Source organism: Seriola dumerili, unplaced genomic scaffold (genome assembly GCF_002260705.1).
Source record: "Seriola dumerili isolate Sdu_G_001 unplaced genomic scaffold, Sdu_1.0 BDQW01000068.1, whole genome shotgun sequence".
Taxonomy (NCBI): Eukaryota; Metazoa; Chordata; class Actinopteri; order Carangiformes; family Carangidae; genus Seriola; species Seriola dumerili.
This window is the reverse complement of record NW_019174323.1, coordinates 936,737-954,160: the sequence shown is the minus strand read 5'-3', so window position 1 is coordinate 954,160 and position 17,424 is coordinate 936,737. Positions and strand designations below refer to the sequence as shown.

Below are 17,424 nucleotides of genomic sequence, written 5' to 3'. Positions count from 1 at the left end.
ATTAACTGGTGCACGCCGAACACACACACAAACACAAGACAGCTTTGTCCAGAGTCTAACACAATGCCCCCCCACCCCCCCACTCACCCACCCATCTGCTTATAAAATTGCAGTGACAGCTATAACACTGTAGAAGTGTTTGACTGCCGGGGGGCATTAGGAGCAGTGAAGCAGATAAATGCATTGGTGTGTACTCTCAAACTCTCCTTTGATTCTTGGAGGGGGGCCCAACACACACTCCATCCCATCCATTAATAAACAGCCACTGGCCATCAACAGGCTACGACAACGGGGCTGAACTCGAGCACCTCCATCACACACACACACACACACACACACACGCACACACGCGCACACACAATTACACAGATGTTGATCTCAGCCAGAGGGGTATCAGAAAGCTGCATCTTATAAAAACATATTCCAAGAGTGGGTGGGGTGGGTGGCACTCACAGGATATTACTTCCAAGAACATCGGGGTGGTCGGTTTGTTTCACTTAACTTCCTTTTCCTTTATTTGCTTGGTTGTTAATTACCTCCACCACGGAGGTTATGTTCTCACCCGTGTCTGTTTGTTTCTCAGCAGGATTACGCAAAAACCACTGAACCAATTTGCACCAAACTTGTCGGAAGAAGGCGGGAAGAGCGCATTCAGTTTTGGTGCTGAGCCAATTACAAAAAAAGGGCAGATCCGGGACTTAAAAAAAAAAAAAAAAAAAAAAAAAAAAAAAAATTAAGCGCCTCTGGTTCACTGATGAATATTATTACACGCAAAAGCAGCAGAAAGTGCTTATGGACTGTTTTCACCCTGGGTTTGCCTCTCAGGCTACATGCAAGCTGCCCTAATCCTCCGACCGGAGGAGCTTGTTGAGCGTATATGCAGCCGGAAAGGCACATCTGCATAAACTACCTAGGGCTGAAAAAAAAACAAAACAAAAAAAAACAACAACCTCAGACTCCTATATAATTATGTATAATAATAACATTCCCCTTAAAGAAGCTGCAATTAAACATAAATTACAGAAAAAGTCACATTTTAGTAAGATGCAAATGGAACATTGATTTCTAATGAATTAATGCATTTTAAAAACTGTTACTGCATTCATTTAAATATATTCATTCATTATGGAAAGCACGATAGCCATTTCCATCATGTGTTATTTGCCGAGTTGATACAAAAGTAAATTCATGTAAATGTAAGTAAATTGACTCCACTCCCTCACTCCCTGCCAAAAATAAAGCCTTATATCATCCGTAGGATTAACTCCACGTCACACCACGTTTGCATCCAAAACGCCGAGCTTTGATCATTATTTCTGGCTCAACAGACGTGCTCATCAATAGACTAATTAAGGTTATTCTTCAATGACCCCTTTAGGGAAACAGTCTTCCCTCTTGTTCTCCCTCCTCTGGCGGGTTAGGGTTCAGGCACAGAACAACACTCTGAGCTTCACTGTCTCTTCACCTGACACCTCAGTCAATCTGAGGTCACCCTGCCTCCGGCTCCTGCAGCCAATAAAATATGCTGGTTTTAGTTTTTTTTAATACCTCTACAGGATAAATTCTGTTGATTACAACTTCGATCTTATTTCATTTTATTATTTTCTGATACTGAAGTTTGATGGAGCAAAACACAAGCCGTCTGACTATGATGTTTTCAACAGGTAGTTTCTTTCCACACTAATCTGCAGGTTTAAAACCTGTCTGATCATCTGCCTGCTCGGGTTTTTTAACCTGTTAAACTATGTTGCTGTGTTCCCAAAGCACAGGAATATTAATACTGACAGAAAATAAAAGGCCAAAAATATGAATATAAGACCCAAGTTGTGATAAAGTTGTAGTATGTTAAAGGGAAACTGCTGTAAAGAGCCTACAGGTCTCACAGTGCAGGTCTGTATCAGTACGACCTTAGCAGTATGACTTTGTCCTGCAGGTTTTCATCACCTGGAAGTTTCCCAAATACCTGGATGTTCTTGTTTCATTGCACCCATCTAATCCAAAAACCTCTTCACCTTGCATTGCGAAAAATATTGGACTTCTACACGCCAGAACTAAGCTGCTTACTGATAATCAGAGCAGATCACAACATCTGAAGCTTAGAGGGGAGGAAAGCACATTGTTGTGTGCACCCACAGGTCCGGTGCACAGGTCCAGATCGATTTAAGAAGACACAAATGCTGCTTTTGTCTATGAAAGGCAGTCACAAATCAATACTAAAAAAAAACCGTCCCCACGACTGCAAATTAATCACAAAATGAACTATATTTTCCTCAACTTTCAGAATTCTGACACTCATTAGGGTTCCTGCTTTTTCATGGCACTATCTGAAAATCAAAACAAAAAGGTGGGATTTTAATTGCGTGCAAAGCAATCAAACTAGCAAAATACCAAAGCCAATTAAGCAAAAAGGCACATTATTGTTTGTCTAATACAGGCACACGATCCAACGTTAAGTCTGAGATTCAGAGGTTTTACAGTTCACGTGGGGAGAAAATAAATAAAGCTCCTGAAAAAAACAGCTTCCAAAATACAGCTCACAGAATTAAATTTAAGAATTAGGGCTTTAGGCATCAACCCTGATAAACCAGACTGGGGTAAAGTTCATTCTGAAAACAACCTGAACCCTCAGCCACTGTCTACATACCCCATTCGGTCTCAAGTAACCAAACCAAAAAATGGTCAGAGTATTTGTGTGTGTGTATGTGTGTGTGTGTGTGTGTGTGTGTGTGGGGCAGGAACAAGCCCATTTATTCGGTATGGCTAACCCAAGGGCAGCGCTCACATCTGGGTTCATTATCGCGGGCCGCTTTCCATGTGACTGCTGGGCTCAACAGAGGGCGAGAAAGAAAAAGAGAGAGAGAGGGAGACACACGCACACACACACACACACACACACATATTTAATGGCCGCATGCTACAGGGTGTTTTATGTAGTGTGTGTCTCTGCAGGGACTGTATTATATGAGGCTGAAAGCAAACACAAGCAGCTCTAATCCCCAGAAAGCTGCAGTGGAGGGTGTACAAGGTGCTGCGGGGAGATTTGTCCTCCTCACAGCCACATGATTGACACCGTCATTGCTGCGCTCTTCTGGGTCTTTCACTTCGCCAAACAGCGGCTGCGTAAAAAAAAAAAACACACCCGAGGACATGTGTGCACACATTTCCACAAAAGCAGATACAGTGCCTTATTAGTATTTACACTTTAAGCATCTACTTGACAACAGAGCGACTTGAAAATGACGAGTTTGTGATGCAGCAACAAAACCGTCTTATCGCCATTTCAACAACTCCTCCGACCTGAGCAACCACACAGGTCACTTTTATCAACCTTCTGATACCACCTATAGGAGCGTCTCCTTAAATAGCACCCTACGGCAGCATGTGTACCGCACCTTGTCGTGGTCACCTTAATAGACACGCGACTGTACCGAGAATGGCATACTGTTGGTCGCCGTGGTAACTAAATAACGGTCATTGCTTGGTTAGGTTTAGGAAAAGATTGTGATTTTTAGGTTAAAATAAGTACTTCCTCAACACTAGACAATCTTTGTTGTCATGGTTACAATAATAAGGTGGTTAACTTTGTATGAACGCTCGTGGATGAAAGACACAACATAAACCGCTGGTTTCGCATGGGAATCGAACAGCGCGCTCTCCTGGGTCGTATTCATCCACCCATCCACCACAACCTCCTCCTGGCGCCGACTTTTTCGGTCTTTATACTTTATACGTCACCGCACTTTTCCCTTTGCTCCTGTCACAATTACTACGACCACTAGATGTCGCCTAGCAACAAAAACATAACTATGGGTGATAATAACCTGCTGCACAGACGACCTATGGGCTTGTTTTTCCACAGGAGGACAGTCTCCGACATCTTGCATTCTGCAGTAAAGACTACAATCCTGAACTGCACTGGCAGTAATACACAGGCGCCAATATCTAAGCTAAACACGTCACCGCGACTCTCGTTATAAATTACAACAACAGCACAAATCCTTGCAACCTGATGACACAAGTGTAAGCACGTCGTGTCTGTGTGATCGTTTTTACTCCTACAGTGCATTGAAAAGAAAAATGAGGCCGTTAAAAAAAAAAAAAAAAAAATGAATCAGGCTACAGAAGATCAATAGGTGTGACTGGCTATATATAATCATTACAGGGAGGCTGATGGGGGTGCAAAATGGAGACTGATTATGTGAGACAGCAGACACATGCTGGAGGCAGGGGGACGCAGGACAAGAGAGATGGAATCTGATAGATTTTGTGTTTCGACAAACGCGCAGACCCCAGCTGCTTAATACAATTCCTGGCATCTAACTAATCATTTCTGGCCTCTAATTGGTTCCCCACAGTGAGAAATAGGCAAGTAAAGACTTTTTAACTGTTTTTTTCTTAAGTGATCCATCACATGGTTCATCTCTGTTGCGGTTTGTCTCCGAGGAGTTAACACAGTGAGTCACTTAAATCAGGCTGTAATACGGATTGTCGGCTTACAAAAGTATTATTTCTTGCACAAAAAAAAAAAAAAAAAGGAACATTTCTTGTCTGTCTCTGACTAGAGACAGACAAGAAATGTGTGTGCGGATTCACCAATAGCTCATCCTGTCTGTTGTCTCTTGACTTTGACTTACAAAAATGGCCACAAGAGTATGTATGTTTGCATGTGTGCACACTGGAGGTTTGGCAGCCACTTTAATGGCGCAGCGCCTCAGATGAGAGCCTGTTCTTCACATTATAATCAGCATCATTAAGTCACCATTTGGCTGAATACCCACATGAAGGACAATGCGACACCTCAAGGACATTTCATAGGGTCCTACGCATTATTAAAGCCACATTAACACCCTATTATATTGATTTGCTAAATCAAACACCACAGAATACCCCCCCCCCCCCGATCTTCTTCTCCGACACTCAACAAGACGTGTGGCTTACGCTTGACAAGGCGGCTTGTTTGAAAGTTGTGATGGATGTGACACTAGAAACAGAAACATGAAATGGGAGTCAGAAGAAAAGCAGCAGACAGGTGGTGCAGATTGCAGTCAGGAATGACGGGTGGGGGTGATCAAAGTGCTGGTGCTCAGGCCTGTGTGCTCTGTTGGCAGCGAGGTTTTGATTTGACCAGAGACTGTCTGAAGGCCGCTAATGAGGCGGGAACACATCGCTCTCTGTGTCGCCTTCCCCCCTTTCTTCTGTGTCTCTCTCTTCATTACGTGTCTCTCATTCTCTCCTGCGTTTCTCTGCATCCTCCCTCCCATTCTGGGGTTACTCGAGGACAAGGACTTTCTAAAGGGCAGAAACGGTAAGTGAAAGCTAAATTGGTGCGGTGAAACTGTTCTGATGACGCATAAGCGGACGAACGATGGCTCCGTGTTCAATCTGAGACCGGCCACCTGGGTTTTGGTGAAGAAATAGTAAGAAGACCCTCAATGGAAATTAAAATACGTGACAGGTTGGGAAAGAAAAAATGTGCCCTAAGCAGGACTCTTGCATGCTTCGGTTTTGCCCAACAGGGGGACACAAAATGCCCCTCTGTTTGGCCCAGCTGCCCCTATTGGCCACAGTACTGCCCCTGTAGCTGTACCAGGTACCCACATGGCCTCAGGCTGGCAAATCTGCCCCTCTAGTCAGCCGAGGTTGACTAGTGGCTTCTCTGGTTGCCCAAGTGTCCATATGATTGGGTAAATGGCCTGCGGTGGGCACAAGTGCCCCTCAGGTCTGCAAAACTGCACCTTCCAGTCAACCCAAGTGCCCCACTAGCACTTGAGCCCCTGCTGTTGTCCCAGCTGCCGACTGTTTACTCAAAGTGACCATATGATGACAAAAATGACCCGTTTGCGGCCAAATTGTGGCCCTAGCAACCTTCTTGTTTGGCCCGAGTTCCCCTGTAGTTACCTCCACGTTGGTCCAACTGCCCCTCTTGTACTTGGGTCCCTGTTGTTGGTGCCTGTCTAGTTTATCTAGACCCAGACACCCATATCATTGTCTTAAATGCCCCTCTGGTTGCCCATCTAGTTTACTCATGCCTTTACAACTGGCCCAAGTGCCCCTGGCCAAAGTACCCCTATGGGTAGCACACCTGATTGGCTAAGCTGCCCCTCTGGCAGGTTCCAAAAGTGCCTGTGGTTACCTCATTGGCTACTTTACTGCGACTTCAAGCAAAAACAAACCCCAACCATGCACAGTTAAAAAAAGATGCCCCTCTTATGGGGCAGAGGCAAAAATAAAAGTTTGTGCATCTGCACAGAAATATAGACTCCCTCATCCAACATGGACTCGCATAACAAATCTAAAATTCTCCACCAATCTGTCTCATCTTGAGATGAAACCCAAACATGCAGATGAAAAGAGCCTCTTCACTCCAAAGTCTTAATCATCCTGCACTTACAACAACACATCACCAGTCCCTCGGCGTTATATAACTCAATTAAGTCTAAACTTCAGTAATACCCCTCAGTTCTGACTTTGTTCACAGACTTGTCATCAACCGATGATTCAAAATGCCACAATCAAGCGTTTTAAGGTTGGACACGAGCTGGAACAATTCCCTGTGGGATAATGTGCGTGGGAGTACAAGAACTTTTACACTGCGAGATGGTGAGATGACAAGGCGGGGGTAGAAGGGAAAAAAAATGCTTTGAAAGAGTGCTCTCGCTGCAGTTTTCCCTCTACGCAGACTGAATGCTGGCTGAATTCAGATTGGGGGGGTGAAGCTCAGGGGAAATTCAGCCTGTGCAGCATAAAAGAAAAAAAAACAACAACAAAAAAAAAAACTGAGGGTCATGGTGAGGTCGTCAGTTTTTCCTCAAAGTGAACAGCGTGAGATTTAAGTGATACACAGTCAGAGGGAAAACAATAGCGAATAAAGTTTCTCTCAGAGACGCTCGGTGACTCAGCAGTATAACAGCCACAGTGTCACCGAGGATGTCGCTTCCCCCGTCTCTGTTTACGAGTCCTCATTATTGCCTTCATCTCCTGTTTTCTTTACCTCTGCTTCCAGGAGCAGGTACTCAGATCTCTGCTGCTGCTGCTGCTGCTGCTGCTGCTGCCATCCAGCTGTGCAGAATGAGAGCCCATTCAAACCGCCTCTCTCCCAGACGAAGGATCATTATTTGAGAAACAGATGAGGAGAAAATTATACAGTGAAAATCTGCTGATGAATATTGAGCCGCAGGAGGGAAACGTCTCTCTGACCCGTCAGGATTACATTCTCCCCTGCTGTTGCCTAATCAAGTCTGTGATATCACTGCCTGCATCTGAGCCTTGTTCCCGTTTGAGGAGGCCTGTTATCTCTTTACAGTATGTCTGATAAAGTAGAGGAATATGCCTTGAAGGGCAACACACTCTTCTAAATCATGTTCCTATGAATTAATTAACCAAAGGGTAATTGTCTCCCAGACCTCAAATTTGGCCATCTGAATTAACCTTAAATTGTTTTAATGGGATGGATGTTACGCTAAAGCATGTCCAGCCCTTGGCAACGGGAATATATGAGAGAGAGATGAGAATTAGATGAGGAAAGGGATGGAAGATTAAATTAGAGCCAAAAATTGAGTTAGTATAAAATATGTGGATACACTATGTTAATTCGCTCATGGCCACGCCCACCAGCAAACATCTATTACAGGATGTTTTCAACACTGGCAGGAGCTCTGGTGAAAGTTGGTCAGGAATCATGGTGTCATTATTTCAGTTTTTTTTTTTTTTTAGGACCCATCATTTACCGAGTAATGTGATCTTGCAGTTTCAGTATGTGGACATAAAATTCAGTTGACAAGCATTTGCTTGGTCCTTGTCACGGCAGCCTGTCTCTCTCTCTCTCTCTCTCTCTCTCTCTCTCTCTCTCACTATCTCTATCACATTAAAGGCTAAAAAATTGCCCAAAAAAAAACACTTAAAAAAAAAAAAGAAATAGCTCATTATTTTCAATGAAAACCTTTAAAAAACAAACAAAAGCAACTACAAAAACCTCTCTTGGAACTCGGGCTTCATTTTGATCAACTACACACAAGTGTCTGTATCTTGCACAGTTGTGATGCTATCATGGTGACAAGCTCTGTCCACAGACATAGAAACACCTGCCACATTACTGCCTCTGTGATATTTTCCACTGCAGCGGATGTCTCCAGGACCACATTTTGCCTTGATGACGCGCGCGCACACACACACACACACGCACACACACACACACACGCACACACACACACACACGCACACACACACACACACGGTGAAAACAATACTGTCCCACTGTCACAGCTGTAACAAGCAGCAGACCCTGTCATCACAGAGGCGTGCAGGATGTTTGTTTGTCCTCTCAGGAGTGAAAACCTCCACTGCTGATATCTCCACTGTTAAATACTGAGAATATGCAGATGCTGACCAGAATGAAAAGCAACAGCTGGAGGATCATTCCCCATGAATGGGAAAGCGGTCCCACACTTATGGAGCTCACTGTTTAAACAGCATAAAATGCAGGTTTGATTCTAGAGACAACTGATATGAGATCAGTTATGTCCACAGATTATATAAAGCAAAGTCAAAATGGATGCTTTCCTGCGTGCCTCAGCTTCCTTCAGGTTCGTGTGCCAGAGCACGGAGCTGAGGTGAGTACCACCTCTGCCCAAATTTGCATTTGAATGGCGGATTCCTTATATGGTCATAGAGGGGAGCCGGAACTGCAGGAGCTTCCTATTTTTTTTTCTCCCTTCACAACCATGTCCATATTTAGTATACGGAAGAGAGATGATGTCGTTTTCAGCCGTACTGACATCATCATCACCATTTTTGGGCTGCACACCGAGCGTCGTACTCCATCTCTCCTCCTCCTCCTCCTCCATCGGAGCGGCTCCGATCGAGGCATTTCGTTTCATCTATTTTTAGAAGTGTGTGCAGAGTCGGCGTGTTCTCCCAGGGCTGCCTGAGCTCCCACATCAATGTGGGGGCGTTCGCAGACACACAGAGAGCGGTAGTGAACGAGGAGGAGGAGGAGGAGGAGAGGGCGAGTGGGATGACACTCCACTCTGCAGTCATGGAGCATCTCGTCCCTCTACACGAGGAGTGATGCTGCAGAGCGCTTGTTCAGTTTCTGACAGCATCATGTAAATTAGGAATAAGTGAATGAAACACAGTGAGGCATCATTTCCTCTTCCTGTGGCAGGCTCTCGGGGGCTGTGTGGTATCAGCTGTGCTAAGTGATAAACAACACCGCTCTCCAAAAATGAGCGTCCCCGTGAGGAGATGTGAGTCAGTTTATTTTAGGCAACAAACGTGGATAATAATCATGTAATGTTTTTTAATTACTCACTTTGAGCTGGCATGTGAGGGTGTGTGCTTGTGCAAAGAGTATGTGTATCTGACAATGTCTCTGTGTGTATGTGGGTGTGTGTGTGTGTGTGTGTGTGTGTGTGTGTGTGTGTGTGTGTGTGTGTGTGTGTAGGCAGCTTAAATCTACCATTAAACTGTTCCCCTACCTCTGCTGCTGTTTCTAAAGTTACACACTGAACTGCCAAAGTGTTCCGGTGAAAATTACAAGCTATAATCACACACATACACACACACACACATACACAAGATGCCAGTGCAGCAATGAACATCTGTGCTCTTCTGCAGTTCGCCTCATTCGTATAACTGGAGTTAAAACATTAGAGATGGGTCCACCATGAATCAGGTCTGAATTGGAATCAAAATGTCAGACAGGTGAGAATTTGTTATGATATATGCATCTATACATGACCAACTATCCACGCTTCACCCAACATGTGAGGCCTCGTCTGTGCAATACAATAGACAGGTGTTTTTAACGTCCCCAGTCATGGTTAAAATGGCACCTTAAATCAATTAGAGCTACAACATTAAACTCAAGACATTATTCAACTTGCTCATGGAAAGATGGATATTTAAATGCCTTTGTTTTGCCTTTTAAACAAGAGTCATAGTGTAACAGCAGCGAAAGCAAATAACACTAAACTCACCCAGACGGACATTTTTAAACCAGGAGGCTGCAGCAGGTTGACGCACGTGTTTGTAGGTTTCACTCAGGAACAGATGCCCAACCTATTCCCACAACTATGTTCACTATGTTCAATTATACTTCAGGGAAAACTGGTTGCAGTTGCAAACTCCTGACTCAGTCAGATTAAAGAGTATCAGTGTATTTCAGTCCAACTTTAACATCCACTCTTCTATAAACAAAGGTTTTATGGTGACACACCTTATTAAGAAATCTATAACTGATTAAACTTGCGTGTTACTTGTTTCCTCTAGTGCTGTGTCCTTTTAGTCTGGATTATTATCACCGATGCTAATGTGTGAGCTAACGCGTCAACAGTCCAGTGATTCTCCAGCCTGCGTGATGTTATTCACTTTCTCCATCAACTTCAATTTCTCAAACCCAACTCTCCGTCTTCTCCTCATTTCGCCCCGTCACGTGCGGCTCCACATCCTCTGTTCATGTGCTAATGCCATTAGCCGCTGTTCATCTTAATGCTCTGATTAATTACGTTGTTTCAGTGACTACAGTCTGAGGTGGCAGAGCCTTTCTGCCAGACTTCCCTCAGAGTTCAAGCGGTTTAAAGTCCAGCGCCTGTTAATTCAGCTCCGTCGCACCCAGACATTTTCCTCCTCAACAAAACCCAATTATACAACCGACAACAAGTTGGCTGATTTTTCAAACCTGCCTTCAGTCCTCATCAATTATGAAGTGCAAAGGTAAAGCCCTGGGTGAGTGATTACCCCTGACACACACACACACACACACACCCTTATCTGTGACTACATGATTACAGTTAGAGACGCGTGCCTGCTGAGCAAATGTACAGCCGCACACACACATTTGTGCGCACACACACACACACACACACACACACCACCAAACACATGAAATGATTTATCTGCTAATTAATAAGCTAGCACGCTTGGGAGTTTTTTCACTTTACGCCACAACAATGGCGCTCAGCGTTTCCTCTGACCTCCTCTGCACCAAAATACACAGACAAATACGGACTTTTAACAAACCACCACCTCTCATTGTTATACAGTAACACACATCAGCCCTCCCTACCTATCAATGTATTTTTAACTATGAGACTTTTCCCAGACATTTAATTAGATTATTTTCATATTTTCTATTCATCTTTATTATTTGCCTTTCAAAAGTATATTAGGAAACAAAGTCTGCTGAAGAGATGCATGTGCATTTGTATTGTATCATAAGTTAAATTTTGAATGTGTCATAGCCCCCCACAATTGCCTAACCCTGCCCATAAACAAATACTCCATCCGAGAGAAACACTGTGATCCCTGGATTATTATATATATATATATATATATATATATACTGTATATATAAATAAAACAGTCCCACAGACTGACAACACGTCCTAAACTACATTTCTTCCCATCTTTTTGCACTGGCCAGGTAATTTGCATTTTCTCTGGTAGTGAACCGAGGCCCGCGAGGCTCAACACAAGTAATGGAATATGCTAAAGTATCTGCAAAGCTACGAGCATTGTCGGAGCGATTGCCCCCCCTCCCCCCTTCAGTCTGCACAGACCACAGCTGCTCTGAGCCCCGCTGATATGTGGAGACAGCATCAATCCATCCTGCACAGCCTAGTCTGTCATTGCACTGGAGGCGGAGGGAGGTTCTGCTGAGTCGAAGGGCTGCTGAGTCATGGTTAGGCTGCCAGGAAAAGAAAATCGAAAAAAAAAAAACAAAAAAAACAAAAAACAACAGGCGACCCCGACACGCACGCAGACAAAAGACTGCAGACGCAAAGTCATGCAGGACAGATAATATGACATGAGAGGAACAAGCTGATGGAAATGGGCATGTGCAGACGGGTGATGGGAGATTGCACACACTCAAAATGTTTGGTATGCATTTTGGTATGCAAGTACATAATGCACTTTACATACAGGTTAAGTTCATTAAATCAATTCATGTAGAGTTAATGTCTCATGAGGATTTCGTTAGATGCCTAAAAAAAAAAAAAAAAATGCAGAAAAATCAAAGCGCTCCGAAACAGAAAACAAAAGGACTATTTACTTTTTAACATCCAAATTTTCAGGCAAAAACAACAGCTTTGGTTTACAAAAAGGTTTTCACTTTATACTTTCACATGGTTTTTTAATAATTGAAGGTTTAAGGTGAATCATAGGCTTGTACATTCATTAAATCTGCAGGATTATAGCAGGAAGTAGATGAACCTCTCCGCCTTAAAGGTCCGTGCTCTTATAAGTGGTTGGAACGAAAATCACTGTGGAGTTGAAGCCGAATGGAGGGACAGTAATGAGCTTTTCAATATTCAGAATCGGAGCGGGCGCACAAGCTCAGTGGAGTATTTACTCAAAGAGACGCAGGGAGGGGGGAAAGAAAAAAAAAAAATGAAATGATGAAGCTCCAAGAGAAGTGCGAGGGAGCACCAGAAAAGGTCTCCCCATGAATAATGAATGCAGCTTTTATATCCTCCTCACTCGCCTCCGATATCACCGCTTTAGCCTCCCTCTCTCTCTCTCTCCCCTTCCTCTGCTGTTTCAGTGCACGCCTGCTATCTATAGGAATGAAGAGGCTGCAGTGATCCAGGACTAACGCAGACCCCTCACACTTCCCGGCATGCGACTGGGGGGTCTACAACTGTGACACAACTTTGCACAGAGCGCGACAGTGACACACAGGCCCCGTCTCACTTCATACAGATGTTCCTACCTGTGCATCTGCCAGAAATGGGCCATCAATTCTCACCTATGCAAGTTAGCACTAAAAAAAGGTAAGTCTATGATGAGCAGAACCAGAGCTGATCCAACTGAAACCAGACGACACGCTGTGTGAGAGCTGGGCGAGGCGGGAAAACTGTTCCTCACATCCTGCTGGAAGCAGCATTCAAATGAGAAGACTTTTCATTACCACTGTAAATATACTGAGGATTTACTATGAATGGAGAGCAAATCCACCTTGCCATGTGTGCTATTGTGCATATCAAATGCCAGACAAATTTGTGAATTTATTATTTGCTCACAGTGGTGCAGTATAAAAACAACTGGAGAGCCTTTATCTTTCCTGAATGTGAGGGGAAAAAAGAAATTAACGGAATGGGCGCGCTGTGACAAACACGCAGATTTAATTCTTCCCAAATCACAATGTGTGACAATATGAATTGGGGATGATAATACATCAAATAAGCTGTGAAGTGCATTAAAAGGCAGACCTAATCCTCTGGTTAAGATTTACACACAGTCTTTAAGCACTGAATTACTGGGTGTGTGTGTGTGTGTGTGTGTGTGTGTGTGTGTGAGAGAGTGTGTGTGTGTGTCCGGTTTCAGGTTGGTCATCAGCTGCTTCTGCTCTACAGCACGAGCCACCCCCATCCACCATCTGCTTGTGCCAACCCCCCTTCACCCCACCAGGGGCGCTACAGCCACTACGTGGACTCACCAAGATCCTTAGAGCCTTGACTTTCGCTGGCCATCTCGCCCATCCGCACCAGAGCGTCGAAGTAGCCCTTTGCAGCATATGTGACACCTGGAAACATGGAAGCATTGGGCATCAGATCAAGGGTGCAGAGTTGAAATGATGTCTTCTTCAGCTCTGCAACCCTCCCCGACAGCCCCCATCCCCCCCCCAGAGAGGTAAGGTTGGGCATAGGAAATAAAGAGCAACAGGCGGAAATGAAAACCAGGCAGGAAAAGAAAAAGCTCTATGGAGGCAACTACAGGAAACAGAGAAAGCTATAGCGACTGATCTCAAGCTCTATGAGTTAAAAGGAAAGTCTTTCCTCTGCACAAATGACATTGGAGTAAACCTTTTTTTTTACAAGGATTAGTTTACTCAAATTACATAATACCCATAAAAAGGTATCTAGCCATGCAAACAGGTTTAAGTTTCAATCTGTCTCTGAAACTTCTGCTGACGTGCCACCACTCTCTAAGTGGGCGTTCATAGACTGAATACAGCTCTGCTCTACAACAAGTCAAGAGGCAATCAAATACAAACCCCAAAGGCCGGGGTGAGTAAAAGTTTACCAGACTATAAAACCGCATTGTACAACTCTCGGAAGTTATCACCGCAGCAGTTGATGCATCTTCCATTGTGCGGCAATCACAATGTAAAATGAGGAAATTCCACCAGGAATTTGAGCCCAAATGTATCCGATTGGCCGACGCGGTGCCTCGCCGGGTGATGTTGCCCTGCACCGTCTGCGTTTTTAAAATGCAGGCGATGTGAACATGGCACCAAACGATCGCTGGTAATACAGTACGTCTCATCAGTTTCAGTAGAAGAAATTTTACAGTTAATCTAATGTAAATCATGTCAATACGTCAAGCTTGTGAAGCTGAAGCCTCAGTGTTTGGAGCAAGTTAAAAGCGAAGAAACTGCAGACAGCAGTCCCAGTATTGAATCCACATCCTTTTGTATGATAAGATTAGATAAAATGCTATCAACCCAAACCGAACAATCGACCTGGAGACGAATCAAGTTTAACTTGTGCAACTTAAAGCATATAAAAACTAGATAAAACTAAAACTATTCACATGGCCAGATACCACCGTGGGTATGTATTTAGATCTGAATCTGATGAATCCTTAACAACACCATGTTAACAACTCACTACTTTAAAGTATTCTGACAAAAAAAAAACTTTCTGCAGCAATGATGTCGAAGCATTCTGCAATTCAAACACTGCGTGTCAGCCATTATTCTCTGTGGTGCAGTGTCACACAAGCCAGGGCCGCCGGCTGAGACGTAGCGGTGACTGCGGCCTTAACAACAGGAACAAGATGGCCTCAAGCAGCAGCATAGGTGAATTAAAAGCAGGTCAGGGACTGACGGCCATGATGACAGAGGACACATGTCCGGTCGGGAGATACATATGGATGAGGGCTGCGTTTATTACAGGGCTGTCATGTTGATGGGAGCTTGTGCATTAAACTGCCAGAGAACACTCATGCAGAAAACCCAGGAGAGGGGAAAATGACAAAGTATTTATATCTCATGGAAAACAATGGTAATCTATTCTGAGTTCAAGTTCACGTAGAGTTGTTTTCATGACACGGCTGAGTGAAGTCCACAGAGACACTGAGCCAAGCCCGCTGCCATGCAACTTATTGCTCTGAAAATGAAGCCGGCGTCTGGCCGCTCACTCTGTAAACACTTAAAAATTTCATTTCTTCAATAAGATAGAAGTTATCGGATGGACCTTCTGAAATAACTCGGTCTACTGTCACTTCTTTATCAAAACCATGAAAGCCAGTAAATCTTTACACAGCGGTGCAACCATCCTTGGTGAGCTACGACAGATAGACGAGCCGAGACCCCTCTCTGGCTTTCCTCGAGCCTAGCTCCAGTTAAGCCTCGGTGGGATATGAGAGTGTGAGAGAGCAAGAGGATGGAGGTGAGGCTAAGACGCCCGGGTGAGCACGGCTAATTTAATCGATGTCCGGAGAAATCTCAGCCGGGAGGAGAGCAGGGGCCGGGTGAGGCGGGATTAGCTCGAGGAGACGCTTTGCTTGTCTGTCAGCTGAAAAGTGACAGAAGTGGGGAGGTAAGGGAAGAAAGGAAGAAAGGAGGAGGAGGGTTTGCCTGTAAAGAGGATTAGAACAGTGATATAAAGCCGATACAGATTGCAGAGTGTCAGCGCAAATAAAACACAAACAAGACAGACGTCTAAATCAGCTGAGATTGGTGATATGATCCCCATCACCTCTTACGTTCCCTCCTTCTAGGTTCCAACTGGGCTGAAAGCTGAATATTTTACATGTAACTGCTGTTTTGACAGAGTTTCAGGGACTTTATTTCAAAGTGGAGTTGGCATATGCGTCACACTGCGTCAAATCTTTAATCAAAAGTTTTAGGGAAAAAAAAAAAAACCCCACTGATAATTAATTAATCATGTAAATGATTTATAAAGCAAAATGTTCTGGTTCCAGCTTCTGTGAGGATTTGCTGCTTTTTGCCTTTTTACACCACTGATAATTTAATATCGTCTCTGTGTTGAACTTTACAGACGAGACAAGAAAGACTTTGGACTTTAAATTTGAACTAGTTGAAGAAATATTTGGCAGGTTATCAGATAATAAATATAATCATTAGTTGTACCCGTGATTTAAATTCACTCGAAACAACAGTTGTATGTAACGTAGATCTCTCTCTTGGTCAAATATAACCCAGTTTTAACCCAGACTAGACGTCGTCTGACCTTCAAACTACCAAATCACTTCCCTTTAGCACATGTCGCCTCCCCCAGGTGCATTATTCTCCAGCCTCACAGCTCCAGTCTGCTACACTGCCACTCTAAACCTCAATTAAGATTTGAATAAAAGACAGAATCTGGGCTGAGCACCACATCCCAAACCACACTGCCCACACCCAGACCAGTCCAGCCGAGTCCAGACCAGGTGATTTTTAGACTTGAACAAACATAGCAGACAAAACCAGCTTCCTGCCTCCTTCACATCTCTCTTCAAAGTCCCCAGGGATGCAAACCTGCTGCCACAGTTCCACTTAACAAAACCAGAGGCTCCGCTGGCGTTTTTCCCAGTCACAATAGATGCACACTGGGTGCCCAGCCCTGCTCTGCACCGCTCTACTCTAAATCCTGCCTCTGTGCCGCTGCCTGGCATTGATGAAGTGTAATCCCCACTCAGGGAGTCGCAGGGCTATTTTTAGCCTTATCTATCAGACTGGAGTGAGGCCTTCTTTATTGGTCTTGCAGGCTGCGGAGTCTTCCCTGCATTTCCCCCCCTCCCAAGCACACAGGCGAGAGGCCCTGCTCACCACTGTGCACACAGCATACCAAGCATCACCGGCTGCACCATCACTGGAAATATGATCTGATCCCGATAACCTCCTCGCTACAGAGAGACATGTAAGAACGGAGAGTGAAAGAGGTTTTTCTTATCAATAAATGAGCCGAACATGCTTGGAGCTGTGTCTTATCTAAAGACATGTGCCAAGAGCGTCTCCGGCCTCATATGGAAGCAGGGAATATCTTAAATCGATGCTGACTGGATGACTCCAATCAAAGTCCATGAAACACTAAAAAGCTGCAGGACATTCTTTAGGTGATGAAAGAGAAATCTATGTCAGATTTATGTATCTGTGTTTCTGAATCTTTTCCTTTAACTCTTCCAGTTTTTTTTTTTTTTTTTTTTTCATTTCTTACCCAGGCTTGTCCTGGATACCAGTGCCGTCCGTTCTCTTTTCCTCTGCCCCACGGGGAGCACCGTTATTCTCGCGACTCCTCCTGTTCCACTTCCCATTGGCTTATGCTCCACTTAGCTCCCCCCCAAGACATTTCCAATGCTTTTGTCTTTAACCTTGAGCAAATGCTGCATGTACACCTCGATCTTTCTCTCTCACACGCGCACGAACGCGCGTGCACGCACACACACACACACACACACACACACACACACACACAC

General features: G+C 44.3%; 1 protein-coding gene across 4 annotated transcripts in view; it reads right to left on the bottom strand.

Moving 5' to 3' along the window:
- baiap2 (BAI1 associated protein 2) overlaps positions 1–17,424 on the bottom strand; it is a 70,970-nt gene that overhangs the window by 32,737 nt on the left and 20,809 nt on the right. For 3 of the 4 annotated variants that reach the window (XM_022742489.1, XM_022742492.1, XM_022742491.1), the window contains exon 3: positions 13,439–13,525. The exons of the other annotated variant lie outside the window; for it this stretch is intronic. In XM_022742489.1, the coding sequence (XP_022598210.1) occupies positions 13,439–13,525 (87 nt within the window). The remainder of the gene's footprint in view (positions 1–13,438; positions 13,526–17,424) is intronic. 4 annotated transcript variants of the gene reach the window in all.